Genomic DNA, 17,539 nt, shown 5'->3' with positions numbered 1-17,539 from the left:
GGGCAGTTCCGCTGTGAACGTTGTAACAGCTTATATTTCCATATTCTCGGCGATTTAGCACATAAACGGTTTAAATGGCAAAGATATACTGTAATGCGGATAGAAAAAAGGGGGAGGGGACATTGCCGCTCCTTTGGATCGGGCCTGTTTTGAACAGATTTAATAGTCTTTTTCGAAATACTTTTATAGGAATTGTCGAACATTAGATTTAAAAACAGGGCGTCGAATACAAGTTAACGTTTAGCGCATTGTAACGTAGTTAGATGAGTGGTTTGTTACGATAAGAAAGTACACAACAAACAAGTTAGACGTTATAGACTGGTTAGAGTGTAGGCATACAAGTACATTTCTGGTTTTAAATGTAAGATGTTCACACCTTTCCCGCCTAGGCCTTCTAATTGTAAAAAACACTTTTTCTATCGTTTAAAGGTTTGTTTACCAAAATTTTACGATTCTTACACTATGTTTTCCTGGTTATTGTTGAATAGAAGCTGTTTTCTACAATGACTCTTTTCTTGTGGACTGTTCGGAAATATATACAAACTATAGTTTATGTTGTATTTTCATAATTATATTTGTAATGCGTCAAATATTTGATAACGCCCCTTATACGTAGGGCCTATTTGACGCCCGCAAATCAAGAAAATGCTTACAACGGCCGCAAGGGGGCGGTACCGCCACTTTGTGAAACCCTAATCCAAGAATTACATGGGCCGAAAATTTATTTGTAAAAATTAACAAAATTGTATTTTCTTTTCGATAAAATCGACACTAAAAATGTATCCCTTGGCAAACTAAGTGAAGGCGGGACATTTTCAGCCCATATTTGTTTTTGGTTGCAGAAACAAGTCAGGGAAAAGTTTTGGGGTGTGCATTTGTCTATCAAAGTAGAAATAACCTGGTAAATAACTCTATTTTTAATGACCCAACTACTTTGACAAACCACCATAGAAAATAAGGCCCTGAAAAATACCCCTCGACAAAAACAACGACCGCAACCCCATCTAGCTCCTTAACAGATTTTTTTTTTTTGGGGGGGGGTTGTTTTTTATGTTTTAGGCTGTTGTTGTCAAGAGTTTTACAGTAAAACTCAATGTTTTCTACAAATAACTTGGTAAAACGAAACCGGTATGTAGACGGCCTCGCGTTGTCACGTAACAAATAGGGTACCGGTGCTGTAAAAGCAGCGAAACAGAATAACCCAAAGGAGTACATTCTGCTTTCGAACGCCAGACGCAAGTATGTCCACTGAAATACACTTAATAGCCGAAAACGTAAACATCTGTATTAGGAAAACCACAGTAGTATAAGCAATTCTTTAAAATGAATTACGTCAATTTAAAAGTATGTGCGACTACTGCTACACAGTTGCAGTCATGGGAGTTAGGAAGATCAACGTATAACCATCAGTTCTTCGAAATGTATAGCGTAACCTGAAATTGTGTGAGCAATCTAATTCTATGTCTGAATAACAAACACGGAATACACGGTAAGAAACAGTTTAATGCATTCCAGACTACTATAAGGGTGTTTTATGTTTACATAATCTTGAATAAGCAGGTTTATGGTTTAAGGGGGATAAAAAGTGCTGAGACTCCATAGCTTTTATAATTTTTAAGTAACTTGCTGTTGTTGCGCAAAACAGTGCGAAAACAAGCAGTTTAGGTGTTTTTGCCCATTTTTTTTGTTTGTAGGGCGGGCGTTTGAGCAATAAATTTTCTTTTGTGGAAAATACGGGCAATTTATTAACCTTACTTTTTTAATTTCTTTATAAGTAATTATTAACCTTACTTTTTTAATTCTTTATATTTTTATTCTTTATTTTTTGAGTTACTCAATAGAAACTTTATTTCCGATTACTACATCATAATTGTTTGTAGGCCTATTCCTACAAAAGCGCTGAACATAATATATTTTGTTACGTAGTTATATTATCACTATTATGTAATTAGGCTTAGTTTTTACCTAAAGAGCGTTACTTAAATTGTATCAGGTAGCAAACTGCCTCCTTCGCTTCAATACAGTCACGGTAAAAATGCTGGAACTTTTCGGCCCTTATCGCCTTGGCTAGCAGAAACAAGTCAAGAAGCAAATTTAAGGTACACTTTTGTAGATTGGAGGAGCTTTTATGGGGAGGGGTTGGTAAGACTAAAACAAATGATTTTTAAATAGTCTTTGAAAAAACGTAACAAAATCCTTTGCAAACCAAAGTGTATCCTTTGCAAACCAAAGTTTAATATATAATATAACAAGAATTAAACAAAAAAAAATCCGTGGCCCAAAAGTTTTAAAGAAAAAACTGTAAAATAAATTTAGAACAAAACACAGCAGAACGTATTTCAAAACAGATTATTTATTCAACTGTGCATTAATGAGATACTTGCGGCTGAACAATAAGTTTACCTTCTCTTTTAATTCCTCCCCAAGCCTTTATTCCTGTAGAATTAAACATAATGACACAAGTGAAACTAAGTCTAGCTTTTTATATGTTGGTCTGTGGCCCACTTCAAATGTTCTTACGGCCCAACAGTGAGCCATGGCCCACTGGTTGAGAACCGCTGATTTAATAGGACACCCAATTATCAAACTGTCTTTTGTTGAAAATTCGTTTGCGTTTTTTTGCATTTCAAAGCTTGCGAAGTGCGTAATACGATTGTTTATAATTATATGGGGCGAAAAATTATTTTCGGAACATATCTTGTTTTTTCTCGCATTCTTTTTTGGTTTGCTATGGCAAGTTTCTGACCGATTTTTGTCCGAAGCTTTATAAAAAAAGTGTACACCGTAGAACTTTTGGACATGGTGTAGAGTGGTATGTATAGGTGCTCTGTAGAGGTTTATGAGGCTGCGCCCCCAACGGCCTTTGATTGGGAAACAAAAATCAATAATGTAACGTCATCATTTTAGTTGGCTGTAGCTATTTACTCCCATCTAGCGATTGAAATATTTCAATGCAAAAGTCTATAATCGCTTGCTTTGTTAACCTCGCGAAGTGACGAAGCCACTTGGACCACGCTGCGTGTTTTATTGTCACTTGGGAAATAAGCCGCGCGTGCGACTTGCCTTTTAGAAAAAGGCTTCTGTTCATATAAAAACTTAGACTATGTCTTGGACTATGCCAGTGTTTATCCACCTTTTTCACCCTAGGGCGCACTCGTAAACCTTTCAAAACGCGGCGGCGCACCTGACGAGCGAGTCGACTGCTAACTTTGTTTGGATATTTTTGTTTTGCTGGCAGTTGTTATTACATCAGGCTCCTAATTTTATTATCTATAAAGAAGCCTGCGGAGTCGGTTAAAAATAACCCGACTCCAACTCTCGACTTCGACTCAGACCAAATGTGCAATTTCGTCAAATTCTGAGTCCGGCTGCCACTCTACAGCCTTTATTTCACCCATGTACGCAACTAAATTAAAGTGGATTTTCAACTATCCCCTCATAGGGGTGTCATATATCTCATCCACCCACAAACTATTGCTGGTTATCCTTAATTATCCACCATATGCTATTCCGCCTTTTCAATTTGCAGTTGGCGGCATTATCAGTTTTAAAATTGTTACTGAGCACTTCGGACTCGGAACGCAGGCAGTCCGACTTTAGCAAAACAAATCGACTACGGTACGTAGAGTCCCAAATCTGACTCCGACTCCACAGCCCTGCTTTAAAATACGACGTGCTTAATAAGACAGGCCTAAATAAAAAAGAAAAAAAAATTAAAGTAGGCCTTTTATTTTGTAAATTATAAAAACACACGGTATGTTATTTAGAGTTCGATGGAAACACAGAATAAGGCCCGAAAGCAACAACATCTAACTCGGAATAAATCCAAAATTTAACGGAATAAGACCTAAATGGAAAAAATAACGCCCAAAACGGTAATAGCAGGATGTGGCCTGGAACGGTTAAGGGACATCTTCTTGGCATCGGCAGGTTTGGTGTCGACGTTTAGGTGCTCTAGTTTAAAATGCCATTAGGGCCCGTTGTTTCGGCACTGCATTGGTTGCCTCTGTTTGGGGTTAGGCGCGAGTAATGGGTAGAATAAGAAATTGGTTTGTGGTTCAAATTATTAGGGGAGTTAGTATTGAAGTTATGGGTGGAGTTTAGGGTTAAGTAAAAGGTTTTAAAGGCCTTATTATTGCAATTTAGGCCTTATTCGGACGAATTTAGGTCTTATCTTGATTTAAACGTGATTACGAGTATTAGATATAATAGTCCTATTTTGGTGTTATTCCGAACTGTTTTTTATACCGAAGTTGATGTTGTTTTAATTGCGGTCTTATGGCGAAAGCCCCTCTAGATATATGTTGCAATAGTTCCTCTTTCTTTGTTAGCGAAAAGCCAACATCAACCATTGGAACTTCAATAGGGGATACGAATCCAGTCATATTGCTCAGTGTTTATTCATAGAAAATAGTGATTAGAGTTTATTTACAAACATAGTCCTTTATTAAAAAAGATAAATCTGAATGGTCATCTTTGATTAAAGAATCATCTCCAAATAGCCTAATTTAACTTTTCGTCTGCAAATCCTTATTTTTTTAAGAAAAGCTTTAATTTTATCTGTGGATGAGTGTTTTCAATTTGATTCTGCATTGACAATTTTAAACTATTCAAATGTTGGAATATGTCATTAAATAAATTTTCGGTATAAGTTTTTCGGTATATTTAATAAATTTTCGGTATAAGATCCAAGTGGCCTAAATAACATCCTCATCCGCAGGAAATGGATATAAAACGATTAGGCGCCACCACCGCCTTATAAGGGCCATGTTTTTTTTTAAACGGCGGTGTTTGTAGACGCTGTTTTGAAACTGGACTGTTGGTCCGATAAGGGTTTGGGTATGTTATCTATTGGTCCTTTTTCGATCTTATTCCGAACTGTGTTTTATTCCTATGTTGATGTTATTCTAATTTTCGTCTTATTGCTGGAATCCACTTTTAGTCGCAAATTCTAAAATAATACAGAATTTTTGTAACACTGTTTCCCATTTTCTCGCGGCGCACCTGGCAACCGTTGAATTAATAATTTTATAAACGCTTTAGGTCCCAATACCTCAATTTGTGACGTAACAATCCTATATACCATGGACGAGAAACTATCTTATGCCCACCGAGTTTGTTTTTTCACCAGCGTTGAAATAATTGTTACATTAACGCACATTATTGGGTTAGGATTCGGGTTAGCGTTTGCGTTAGGGTGGGTCAATTGTTATAATTCTCTCACACTTCTATCTCACACTTTTTGTAAACTTTTGTGAATTTTCAACGAATATTTTCAATTTATCTACGCCGGGAGTATACCTAAAGGTCTAAATTAGTGCATTGTCACGACCTCAAGGTCTTAGTCTAGAGTAGACTTATCTGTCATTGGATACCCTGATTGTCGTAGACGTTTTTGCTTAGAAATGCACTAATTCCTAACGGATCGGGTGATGTTATTTTTTTGTTTCAGACCGTTTTTTGTTCAGAGCCTTACAGTAAAACTATTATTCGGAGAGACTTTAAATATCCAGACAAGATGGAGGCTTATATGTAGATGACGCTTTTTAAGGGTTTAAAAGTCTATTTACTTAGGGGCCTTCAGCTGGGTTTGCAAAACAAAAAAACAAATTACAAACAAAATTTGACGTCATCTTAAAATTAATTTTAGCTCTGTACGCCTATCTATCGGTAGAATATTTCCTGAAAAGGATATGGTCAAAATGACACCGGTTATACAGACTGAAGGGGTACTGTTGAAGCAGCGAAACAGATTCCGCCAAAGGAGTACATTCTGCTTTGAAGCGCCAAACACAACTATGTCAATACTTACAGCCGAAACCCAAACATCTTCAATATCTTGGGCTGATATATGCAATTATAAAAACTGTTCATTGTGTTTTATAAGCCTTTAGATTTGAGTATTTTTATTTTATTATTAATGCATTAGGCAAACCACAATATAATTAATTCTTTGAAATGCATAACGTCACAAAACACGTACTACGGTATGTAGAGTCTACGCCTACGGTATGGTATGTATTCTATATTTGTTGCGAAATCAAATGATCTTTGGTTCGCTGCATTATGTTGAAACTGATGCCTGGCCGCCCCAAACAGACACCGCGTAACGCAATCTGAGTTCTGTTTATTATCGCGTACAAACAGCAGTGATGTGGTTCTAGTGACCTCTAATGCACACAGGGGAACGAAAATACGTAACGAATAGTGAAACAAAACAAAATCTGTCATGGAATACTATTTACAAGGGTTGTCACATTTTTTACATAATCTCTGATAAACAATATGATGGTTTCACGGGCATAAAAGGCCTAATAACGTTTTTAAATTTTTAGGAAACTTGCTGTTGTCGCGCGAAACAGTGCGTAAACAAGCATCTTAAGTCAAGCTCTAGTTCAGTGTTTCTTAATCTTTTTTACTTGGGGGCGCACCTAGAGACGTATGAAAACGTGGCGGCGCACTTTGCGAGCGAAGCAATCGCGAAATTTTTTGTGTGTACCGGTATTTCTCTTATATTGCCTACAGTTTTTTTATTATATAGGTTTTATAGTTGCATATATTTAAAGGGTCTCCAGCCTTTAGGACTAAAAACGTTATTTTGTCCATTTAGGTCTTATCCTGATTAATTTTGGACGTATTGCGACATATTTAGGTCTTATCTAGACTATTTTAGATTTGTCGTGGTTATTACTGCCAATATGGCGTTATTATGTCGGTGGTCTTAATATAGGCCTATTTGGGTAGCCTATTATACATTAATTATCTACACCTGCTGAAGGACTAGAGGCAGTCGCTAATTACTTTCTTATCGTTTTGTTGCTCGCGTTTATTTCTGTTTTTTTCTTTTTTTCCTTTCCATTTATTGTACGAGCGTTCAGTGTCAATCACCCTGACGAAGGCGGCTTGTATAGGTTGCCGAAACGTTGGTTAACAATTACAATTACCAGAGGAGCTGTTTTTGATTTATATTAATTATTTGATTTAGATATTATTGCTTTGTAGGTCTTATTGCGTTTTCTACTTGAAAGGTTTGTGGAATCAATTACCTAAGCTAAATAGGAAAGTAAAAATATATGTTTTATATAATAGGACCTATACATTATATTTTCCTTTTGCTCGCGGCGCACCTGGCAGCCTTCAATGGCGCACCGGTTGAGAAACGCTGCTCTAATTGTTTATACCATGTTCATTGTTGGAATTTAAAAAACGGATTTTGTCAATTGCGCTTCAAATATAGTTTTGAGGGTCTATATTCTAGTACTCATTAAGTTAAACTTTTAAAATATAAAATACGTCACGTTTTGACATAATTTTTTGCATCATTTCTCAGTTTTTAAGATCCCTTATATGGAGTTGGCCAATGCAGTCGCGGTAAATTTGTCAGGGTTTTCGCGTTTCAAAATAAATATGGCAACCCTACGTTAGTGTTAATTGTGTGGGAGGAGGTTTGTATACGTTTAATTTTGTTTTAAAAAAAGTTTTTTTGTTTTGAAAAAGTCTTAACACCTCAAAAAAACAGTAAACTATTTTTAAGCCTATACACCAGTAATGCTTTTAGAAATACAGGGATATTATATATAGCGAAATATAGTCTGCAATTTGTGTTTTGCAGTTTTAATACTGATCATATAATTGTCCTTTTTCCGAGTGATCGAATTTGTTTAGTTGTGTAATGTAATCACTTCTGACAACGAACACAATACTTTGTGTCGTTCGTTAACCTATAGATTAACTGTTATTTACCATGTGTTGAATATGTTTATAACTTAATGGCGACGGTTAGAAAAAAAACGACTGGTGCCGCCGCCAATAGCAAAAATGTTGCTCACTCAAGAGTACCCTGTCTTAAATATATTTATATAAATGACCGACTTTTTGGTAAAACAGGCATATAGTGATTTGTATAGCCACATAAAAATTGTTTGTAGCATAATTATAAAATAATTAAGTAGCACTACCTTCATCACACGGACATCACTCTTTTTATTATCATTCTAGTCTGTTGTTTGCATATGCCTCGTACTCTAGCCTAATATTAAACAGACCATTAGTGGAAAAATGTGCTATTTCTATGCTCGCTGACCTCAGTTAGGTATTACGAGCTGACAGCGCTGGACCCATAGCTAGACGATGTTGAGGATGAATAGAAAATTAATTTTAAAAAGTATGACATGTACCGGATTTCTAATTATTACCTTTTATGTATTATCCTCGACAAAAAGGCAAGCACTTACGAAGTCGTCAGTGGAAAGGCACTCAGACACTACAAATTGGGTAATCTACAGTTAGTTTATCGCAGTACACTTTTAACAATAGAAAACATAAAACTTATTACTGATAATAATAATAATAATAATAATGAAATATTTACTTAAACGTTACGGAAAACATGGCCTGGAAAAACAAATGGTGTGCTGTAGTATGAAACAAAAGGTGTAAAGCAAGCGCTAAAACAATAATAGCAATCAAAGTTATGGGTAGTTGCAGTGCAATAATGTTACATTCGCGGAAGTGAATCTGTACACCGTTACGTCAATGCATCCATAGTGGAAGTCAATAAAACAAATAATAGAATTGTTGTTAACCTTTTCTATTTAATAATCATGTTGAAAACGTTTTGAAGTTAACGTTAAATGTTATCAAATACACGTTTAGTTAAAGATCAAACCAGCTGCCTCTTCGCCAGTCACTTTAAAGACAAGCAAGGTGCAAACCAATGCTTCTACAGAAACGGTGGCCGAAGCAAGATTTCAGAGGCGTCGTGATCGCGTCCAGCTTGTGTGCGAAAGAAACAATCCAGGTTTCAGACAGCTGTGGATAAACAGCAGTTTATCTGGTAAGTAAATTGTTCGAACAGTTTATGCTTACATACGTAGCGATGAAAGTAGATAGCCTAGGAGGCAAGTTTGAAGGCGATTAAGTCGACTTGGCGCAATCTGTATAGTATATGAGACCGATTTATAGTATACTTTATTTCTCTGTTTTTTAAATGAAATGCCCTTTAAGAGTTTTCTAGCATTCAAGTGTATAGATAAGAGTTTTTCAACAAGCTAACTCGTGTCGATTGCTTTGCTGTTGGTTAGATTTTACATCTACCTAACGAAATTTTATATCTAGCCTTCGAATTTCAACAAAGGCCAAACGTTTTATGAAACGCTACATGAGCTTGTTACAAAGTAGGCGATATCGCTTTCCGCTTTATTTTGTTTCACCTGGCAGCTGAAAAGCATTAGACCGCGATTGCGTTTTTACACAACCTGCGGTTTGCAATGTTTGCTTATAAAGGGTTAGCACTTGTGTGTTTAGCGTCGCCGCAATTTAATTGTCGTCTGTTTTAGTGGGTTTTACGATACAGTTTTCATCGTGCTACACAAATATTTAGATCTTCACCAAACACCATGTTTGACCCTCCACCGTTTAGTAATTCAAATCATGTTTTAACAAAGAAAAATGTCTGACGTCTCTGAAAGAGTCAACGACGAATATACCAAAACCTATAACAGAAGTAGGTAGCGCATTTTAAAATAATTCTGTATTCGTTTTCAACATCTAATGAAAAATAAGATCTGATAAGATGTTTTAGTATGCAAATCGTTCAAATTATGCTATACCTTCTTCTGTATGTGCTTTAATGTTCATTGTACGTCTACTCTATAACCTGTAACCACGATGCTCCAAAGTCATCGACTTGTTTTAGCAGTGCATTTTCGCTCAACTTGAAAATATAGCAATACATACCACAAAAATAATTTCGCCATTCAAGTGTTTATCAAATCGTTGCAAAGCAGGCCTGCACTTAAAATGGTCAAAGGCCTCAACCAGCAAAAAATACACTTCGCGGGCCGCACACTGGAGTTTATAACTAATATAAAATTCACATAATGTTCTCGAGCGAACTCGTTCGCAAATATGTACCGGTACCTCAATCCAGTCTAATCGCGCAAAGCGCGAAATACATACTGATTATTCGCTTTGCGGTTTTGGCCTATCATGAGAGCAAAAATATTTGATCGCGCAATACATAAGCAAGTCGGCATTATTTTTAAATTACAATAACAAAAAGTTATTCCATAGTATGCCACACGCGGCCCGCATTACAAGTTTGCGCGGGCCGTATGTTGAGCAGGCCTGCTGTAAAGTATCCAGTGAACTGTTCACCAACACCGTTTAATTTATCAACAGGAAAAGCACATCCAAATTTCATTGCCAGCCTCGAAAAAAAGGCGTTAATGTGCGTAATACTAAAAGCTGGTAGTTCAAGCTGGCATGACCTCTTCTGGCATTTTCGCAAACCAATCGAAGCCGAGACGCAGCCATTTTTCGAAAAGGCTGTTTTCGGTAACGTCCACTACTACAAGGATTTATCGGACACACAGCGCCGCAATTTATCTGAGGTATGAGTCGATAATTGTTGTTGCACATGCGAGGCGCTCGCAACCTGTGTAACGCGGCACCTTTTGCAAAAAGTAGTAATTTGGAAATAATTTTGAAACAAACTCAACTACCGGGTCATTTGCGCGTAAAAACAATAGAACAATGTTTCCAAAGTTTATACAAAAGGGGAAATCCAGAGATATTATTAATTACGTCCGAAACCCATACAACTACAACGTAAAATAATAGGCATTATTGTTTTTAATATCTTCCTCGTTTCGCACTGTAGATTTTCTTAACTTGGTTGTTGTTGCACAAGGTTATCGTGGTTAGTGTTCCGAAAGAATATTCGATCATTGAAAGTTCGAAAACCATGTTCGAGTGGGTTTCATTTTCATAATGCCATTTAGAAGCACTGAACGTTCTTTGATAAACCTGAGGGTTAATCGAGGCAAGTCCAGGTTTTATGCGGATTGTTTTAGGATTTAAAGGCCTAAAATATTTATTATACGTCATTTTTTATATATGAGTATAAAAAATTTGTTCGCCCTCGGCTGCATTGGATATTAGCTCATGTGTATATCGTCGCTTTGATAGTATTTTTGTAGGTGTGCCACCGAGAATTTTAAACCCTGTTGTATGTCGCAGTGACAAAAGGTTTCGGAGTGCTGCACTAGAGTACAGTTAATCAGGGGGCACATTTGATTCGCAACATAAAGACCGATCAAATTGCGATTATGTATAACGGACAATCAAAATTAAGGTCTTATTCTATTGTAAGGTGCTGGTTTTACCAAGGATAATTTAATGTAAAGTTCTTTTGGGCATCCAGGACATGCTTAGCGAAAGTATATTTAAGGATTATTTGGTCTGAATGTTGCATTTTGCACTATTTCGACATCCAATATTGTTTGTAGAACATTAATTGCCTGAAAGTCTATATTTACTGTAAACGTACAACATAACTATTCCGATGTGTATAACTAATATTGACCACTCCTTGTGGATAATTAATCGTATGTTCAAGGCTTAGTCCAATGGTTCTTGACATTTTTACAGCAAAATGTTTAGTTTGAAATTTTAAGAGCGTTATTTTAACAATGAAATTTGATTGTGCTTGGGATCAGTGAACAGCAAAAAAGAAGTATCCAGCGTTCGAATTGGAAACACATCATAAACTTTAAAGCAATACCATTTAAAGTGGAATTATCTATAAAACCAAAGTATTCAGACCAGCGACGAAATGAAGCCAAAAACGCTATAATATTAACGGCGGAATAATATTTTTTACCCAGTCTTTTTATTACGCTGAAACTCGACGGAACAATATTTAAGACTTGAATATGCCATATGAACATCTAGTCCTCCTTAGTGTTCGTTTGACGTATCAGCGGCTATAAGATTTTCCATTACCCTTTCGTGCTACAACATGCGCTAAATAAACAGGAACATTCCCAAATTGGTGGATTTTGTGAATTTAGTTTCTACTTTAATAATTTGTTAAACAAACAGAATGCGTTTTAAGTTGCAAGCTGTTGTTCCATCACTACGTTACTAATCGATATAGACTACAGCGCACTCACGCGTGCGTAGCTTAAAGGGTAGATCCAGGCTTACCGCATCGCAATTTATGGTCTCAAACTAAAAAACATCCAATTAAAACAGTCCGGAACAACGATCCTGTGCGACGTATCCACCATATCTCCGCGCCATATTGTTCCGAAGTCGTGGCTGCGAAATGAGTTCGACATACAATAGTTCATGGACTTTTGCATCCTTCAATGTGGGCCACACGCAAATTTTTTGCATCAAAGCTTGTTTGGCACGGCCTGCACTAAGTTGGTTTATGGGCTAAAAATGCGTAGACTGTCAAAAGGCCAAGGTCCACCAACAGTCAACATGCCGCACGCCTTGGTAAGTTACCCGCTTTGCATAGCTAAGTTTGCTTATGTTAATTTCGACATCGTCGGCCCCTCACCACCATCACAAGGGAACAAGTATTATTTACATTGCTTGATCGTCTCTCTAGATGGCTTGAAGCCGTTTTAACGCCGGATGCTACCACCTTAGCCTGCTGATGTTTACCATTGTAAGTTTAACAGTTCGTCAACTGATCCCAACTCCGTTGTTTCCAACAGCGATGTCTCGCCACGGATTTGTTCAAGTGAATCAAGGAAATCCATGTGAATCGCGGAATCGTTGACCTCCAGCGCCTACGACTTTTTTCGCAGGGACGGTCATTGTCCCCCGTTAACCCCTAAGCATCGACCCGTTGAATCCCCAGCAGCCGATGTCCGTTTGTTAGCCATCGGAGCAGTAAACGCAAGCCTTGAGCGAACAGATCTTATGCACGCACGTACGCTCGCAATAATTTCGCGTTCCCTCGTCGTGCTTTTGTATTCTCCATACTTTACGCGTTGTTATTTATGAGTTATTTGTTCGTTTCTGGAGGGTTTATGTAGTTAGCCTCTATGTTTCTCCACGCACACATTATAACTCCCGAACCGGACAGATTGCCTTTTTTTCTTTGTTCTCTTCGTATGCATCGCATTGGGTAAAGTCTGTTTTATATGGAACACGAACACGCAGCTATACAGAAAGCTTCTCGCTTCACTACAAAATGTATTTGTGTAAAAAAAACAAATCCATAACTGAAACTTAATAAGTCAGTAAAACTATCGGAAGCCTCGTCATTGTACATCTGCGTTGATTGAAGTGATCCTTCCACAGCTTCGTACTAAAGCTTTTGTTGTATGTGCGATGTTTCACCACGGTGAATATTCTATATCTGATAACCGCAGGTCTATCAGAGTATATCAGTCTTTGATCTACAATAAATAGAAAGTCTATTAATAAGAGTTTAGTATATTTCTTGCACATTTGCATTTGTGTGAGCTTTGTATTTGCAACTATCACAACCATAATCACTGCAAGGTAAAATCGGACGATTATATTTGATGATACCTAGAATCCTATTTAATCGTTACATAAAAAATGCCTATTACAAAGGATCCGCGATGAAGTGGATTTATTAATGCAGCCGTGAACTAAGATCTCCGTGTAACTTAAGCAGCCATCAGGGCTCCTGAGGGACAGGGCGCCTTAAATTCCAATCGCTAAACTGGCCCCACTTCACACTAAAGCCGAGAAGCATCTTAGTAAAAAAACGTAGTATTCCTTCAGAGAGGATGTTTTTGTTTTAAATGTTTCAAACCAACACGGGCTAACAGTTTTTGCTTTCGCAGGATCCAGATACAATTCGAATTGTTAATGTCCGCCATCCGTTTTCTCGACTGATATCCGGGTGGAATGACAAATTTGCAAAAATGTACTTCTACCAACGTTGGTTCGAAGAATTTCCACTGTTGAAGAATTACCCGTCAGAGTTGGGAAAGTGGAATGGGTAAGTGTGTGTTACTTGTAGTTTGGTCAGTTAACTCTTACTCAATTAATTAGAAAAGTTAGAAGACGAGCGACGCAAAAAGTAAGAGTTATAGGTGCGATGGGCAAGAATATTGCAGGATGGCGACATGTAACTTTTCAATTTATCACAGTAATATGTGTACACCTAACTAATATAGTTTCAGTAACAAATTTATTTAATGTTAAGTATTATTTCCGTGCAACTCTGAACTGTTTTGTTGCACATAAACCTAAGCATGCTCAGCTTTATGTTGATTTTGCTTGCTGTAAACCCAATGGCAAAATATCGTGTTCACTTGATTAAAAAGTTACTTCTCAATGAGGGATTTTAGATTTGAACATCTTGTTGCTTACGACGGCGCACAAAAACATGTAGATTGTTTGAATACATACGCTACATCGTATATTAAGAAAAACAAGCATCTTATTAAAATCGTCTAAACATAAGTTGTTCTATTACATTTTGCATAAGTAATAGTCAAGCAATCTCACAAAAAAACAAACGTTGCTGCTGTCCAGACTAACATAAGCTAAAATGGGACAATTTCAGCGGGCCACTTCTGAGGTTTTTGCGGGCCACATATGGCCCTGCCACAGGTTGGACACCCCTGTTGTTATCTGGAAGTTCAGAGGCGTGTATTATTTGTTTCATTTTTAGGTGAAAATACAAAACATTAGTGCTTAAATTAGCTTTGCTGATGCGAAAAAGTCTTGTCGTTTTGCCTTGTGGTTTTCTGATCGATGTTAAAGCTTGTTTGGCTACATCACGTGGTTTAAAGAACATAAAAACATTTCAGAGTTGACACATTTATTTTGAAGTAATAAAATTTGTTTACCCATTCGTCTTGTCATTTACAGAATTAGTTTTGCTTATTTCTTAGTATTTGGCCTTTATAGTTTACCTTAAAAAATTAGGTAAAGTTTTTGTTCAACAGTGCCGAAGCACAATGCGTCTTTGCAGCGTATATATTTTCTGTGCTGATATTTTTAGGTAAATAATTGTATTCGCCATCGGATTGGTGTCTTGGGAAGACCGGGTGTGACATGATCCAAACGAATGTCATGCATTCGAACTAGATAAATTAATCACTAGCTTTGACGCGATACTATGTCGCAGTTTAGGTGTGAATTTTTATGCCGAAGGACAGTTTAAATGTACTGTATTTAAGCAGGAAATTTGAGCTGTTCAATTTAAAAATCCACTGTGTTTTTATTAATTAAAACAAATTAATTTCATTATTTCTCACTCTCTTTTTCGTTTTTTTATTACTGACTCTCAATGGCTTTTTTTGCAAACCAACCCTTCTCGGCACCAACGATCCAATAGTTTATATCGACCCTGGTTGAAAGTAATAAATACTATAGATCAGTAATTGTTTGTGGCGAATAATTGAGATCAAGTAACATTTAAAATCGGGAAATTTGCTAACAAAAAACGATTCTTGTCAACAGAAGGGGACATTTCATGAGTTGGAAGTCGTTCATGCAGTATGTCGCCGATCACGGTTTGGATTCGAAAAACCTCGATCGACATTTCCAGTCGATAACGACGTGTTGCAACCCGTGCCAATACCGCTTCGACTACATCGTAAAAGCGGAAACTTTCCAGTCCAGCTTCGATTTCCTGGTGAAGAATAAGCTCAGCCACACGTCGATGCAGCGTCAAAACGTAGATGAAAAACACCGCACGGTTGACGAGGCGGTAAAGATTGTGGAAAAGTTTTCGCAGCTCGATCGCGGCACGATAGAAAAACTGCTGGACATATACAGGCTAGAAATGGAGCTCTTCGGCTACACTTTTGATGTGGACACGTTGACCGCTGGCGGTTGGGATGATTAGGAAAAGTTTGATTTGTACGCCAGACAAACTTATAGTGGCTGCGGGTATTAGAGAAGTAAAGCCAGCCCTTTATTGCAACCGATAAGACAATATTTAAAGGTAACAAAATATGCGGCTTCTAAGTGAAATCTAAATCAACATCATTTGTTAGTTAAGTATTATAAGAAATATTTCTATACAAATTTGACAAATTGTTTTTTGCTGTCATTATAAGATTGTCTTTTGCTGTACTGTTCATACTGATTTCCAACACATTGGAAATGTTTTTTATTTTGCACAGTTCATTTCCGATTTGCTACAGAACAAACAAAAGAGGTCATAACTAGGGCCCGCAAAAGTCAATAAAGTTAAAATTTTTTAAGGACCTCGTCTGTCCACGAATCAAAGAATAAAGTTTTTTTCAGCACCGAGGGGACTGTTACTAAGAAGTTTATAGGTTAAAATAAAGTTGAAATTTACAACAAAGTTTAAATTTATTAATAAAGTCAAAATTTGTCAAATTATGGCTTTTGACAAAGTTTTTGTGTTTCTTGAGAGTGGTTTTTGTAAACATCGTCGTGGAAGCATTGTAAATCAGGAACTGCGACACAATTAAACCACATTAACCCATAAAAGCAGACAAAATGACACAATGCCCACTTGGATCAGTAACTTTAATCGCAAATCGTCCATTTTATTATTGGTTGTTACGTATTTAAATAATTCTTGTAAAACACTTCCTCTTCACAAACGTGGTCTTTTCGAAGATCAACAGTTTGAATTTTAAGAACAGCCTACTGACATTCTGTAATACAAAAATGCCTAAGCAAGCTAAATCTACCAATAAAAAAAAAGATGCACTTTTTATAATCCATAAAACACCTTGACTTTGCGACAAAATATCACGCTTGGGTCTGAAATCGACAAAATATTATGTTTGGGTAACTGGCATTAATTCAAGGAAGAACTGTGGCCTCTGCAAACAAGCAATTTCGTTAGGTTAAAATAAAGTTAAAATTTGATAAAAATAAAGTTATTTTTTTTAGGTTAAAATAAAAATGGCCCTAGTTAAAACATTATTGCGCAACTTATCCTTGAATTCTTCGCTCCCATATGGTCCAGTTAAAAATATTAAGACTCCCAATGTTCAACAGCAGGAAATTCACCCATGATACAAATGGTGGAGAGTACGAATAAGAGACATTGTTTTAAACAATTTTCGTTGTATTTTATTGTATGAGTTATTTTTTTTAACCTTTTCGATGTCACGACCGTCGTTTACAGTTTTCAAAAACTTCCCGCAACTTTCATTTACCTTCTTTTTCTTGTGCATAGAGAATCACATTTAAATTGGGAAAATAATTACATTTTCCGTTTTAAATTTAAAAAAACTAATTTTGGTTTAAGTATATGGATAACTATAGCTAGACTTACGATTTATGCCTCCATTCGTGACATTAACATTTTATCTTCACCATGATGAAGAAATTGTGGACTTATAAAGTAAAAATGCAAAATTGACTTCATATGTAAACTCGTATTGTAACTTAAACTACACAAACGCATTCATTAACTTCAGGTTTGTAAATCTAAATCCCAAAATACAGGGATTTTAATGAAGATTAGGAAAATCTTTCATAGCAGTAATTAATTGAGATATGTCTTCATATTTCAGTTTATTTTTATTTTCGCTGGACAAAATTTATTAACATGGCGATATTATTGAGAGTAACATGTCTTTGCTTATCGTTGATTTCACCGAATAAAGAATATAAAAACACTAACATTTCAAGTTGCAAAATTGCTTAGAAATTCGTCTTGTCAGTAACGGTACCAGATTTGTATATTTCTCCGTAGTTTGATTCTTAAAGGTTAATTTAGGAAAGTGCGTAAAAAAGTTTTGCCAAAAGTTGCACTGTTAGT

General features: G+C 36.5%; 1 protein-coding gene across 1 annotated transcript; it reads left to right on the top strand.

Moving 5' to 3' along the window:
* The first annotated feature begins 4,178 nt into the window (after positions 1–4,178).
* LOC146133241 (carbohydrate sulfotransferase 11-like) lies at positions 4,179–17,402 on the top strand. The gene is made up of 5 exons (XM_083396930.1): positions 4,179–8,274; positions 8,656–8,836; positions 10,183–10,394; positions 13,620–13,777; positions 15,250–17,402. The coding sequence occupies exons 1-5, from the start codon at positions 8,131–8,133 to the stop codon at positions 15,635–15,637; spliced, it is 1,083 nt and encodes a 360-aa protein (XP_083253056.1). The 5' UTR covers positions 4,179–8,130; the 3' UTR covers positions 15,638–17,402.
* Positions 17,403–17,539: the final 137 nt, after the last annotated feature.

The sequence above is a fragment of the Ascidiella aspersa genome, chromosome 9, assembly GCF_963924565.1.
Source record: "Ascidiella aspersa chromosome 9, kaAscAspe10.2, whole genome shotgun sequence".
Classification (NCBI taxonomy): Eukaryota; Metazoa; Chordata; class Ascidiacea; order Phlebobranchia; family Ascidiidae; genus Ascidiella; species Ascidiella aspersa.
The sequence above is the reverse complement of the archived record's forward strand: the minus strand, read 5'-3'. Positions and strand labels throughout refer to the sequence as shown.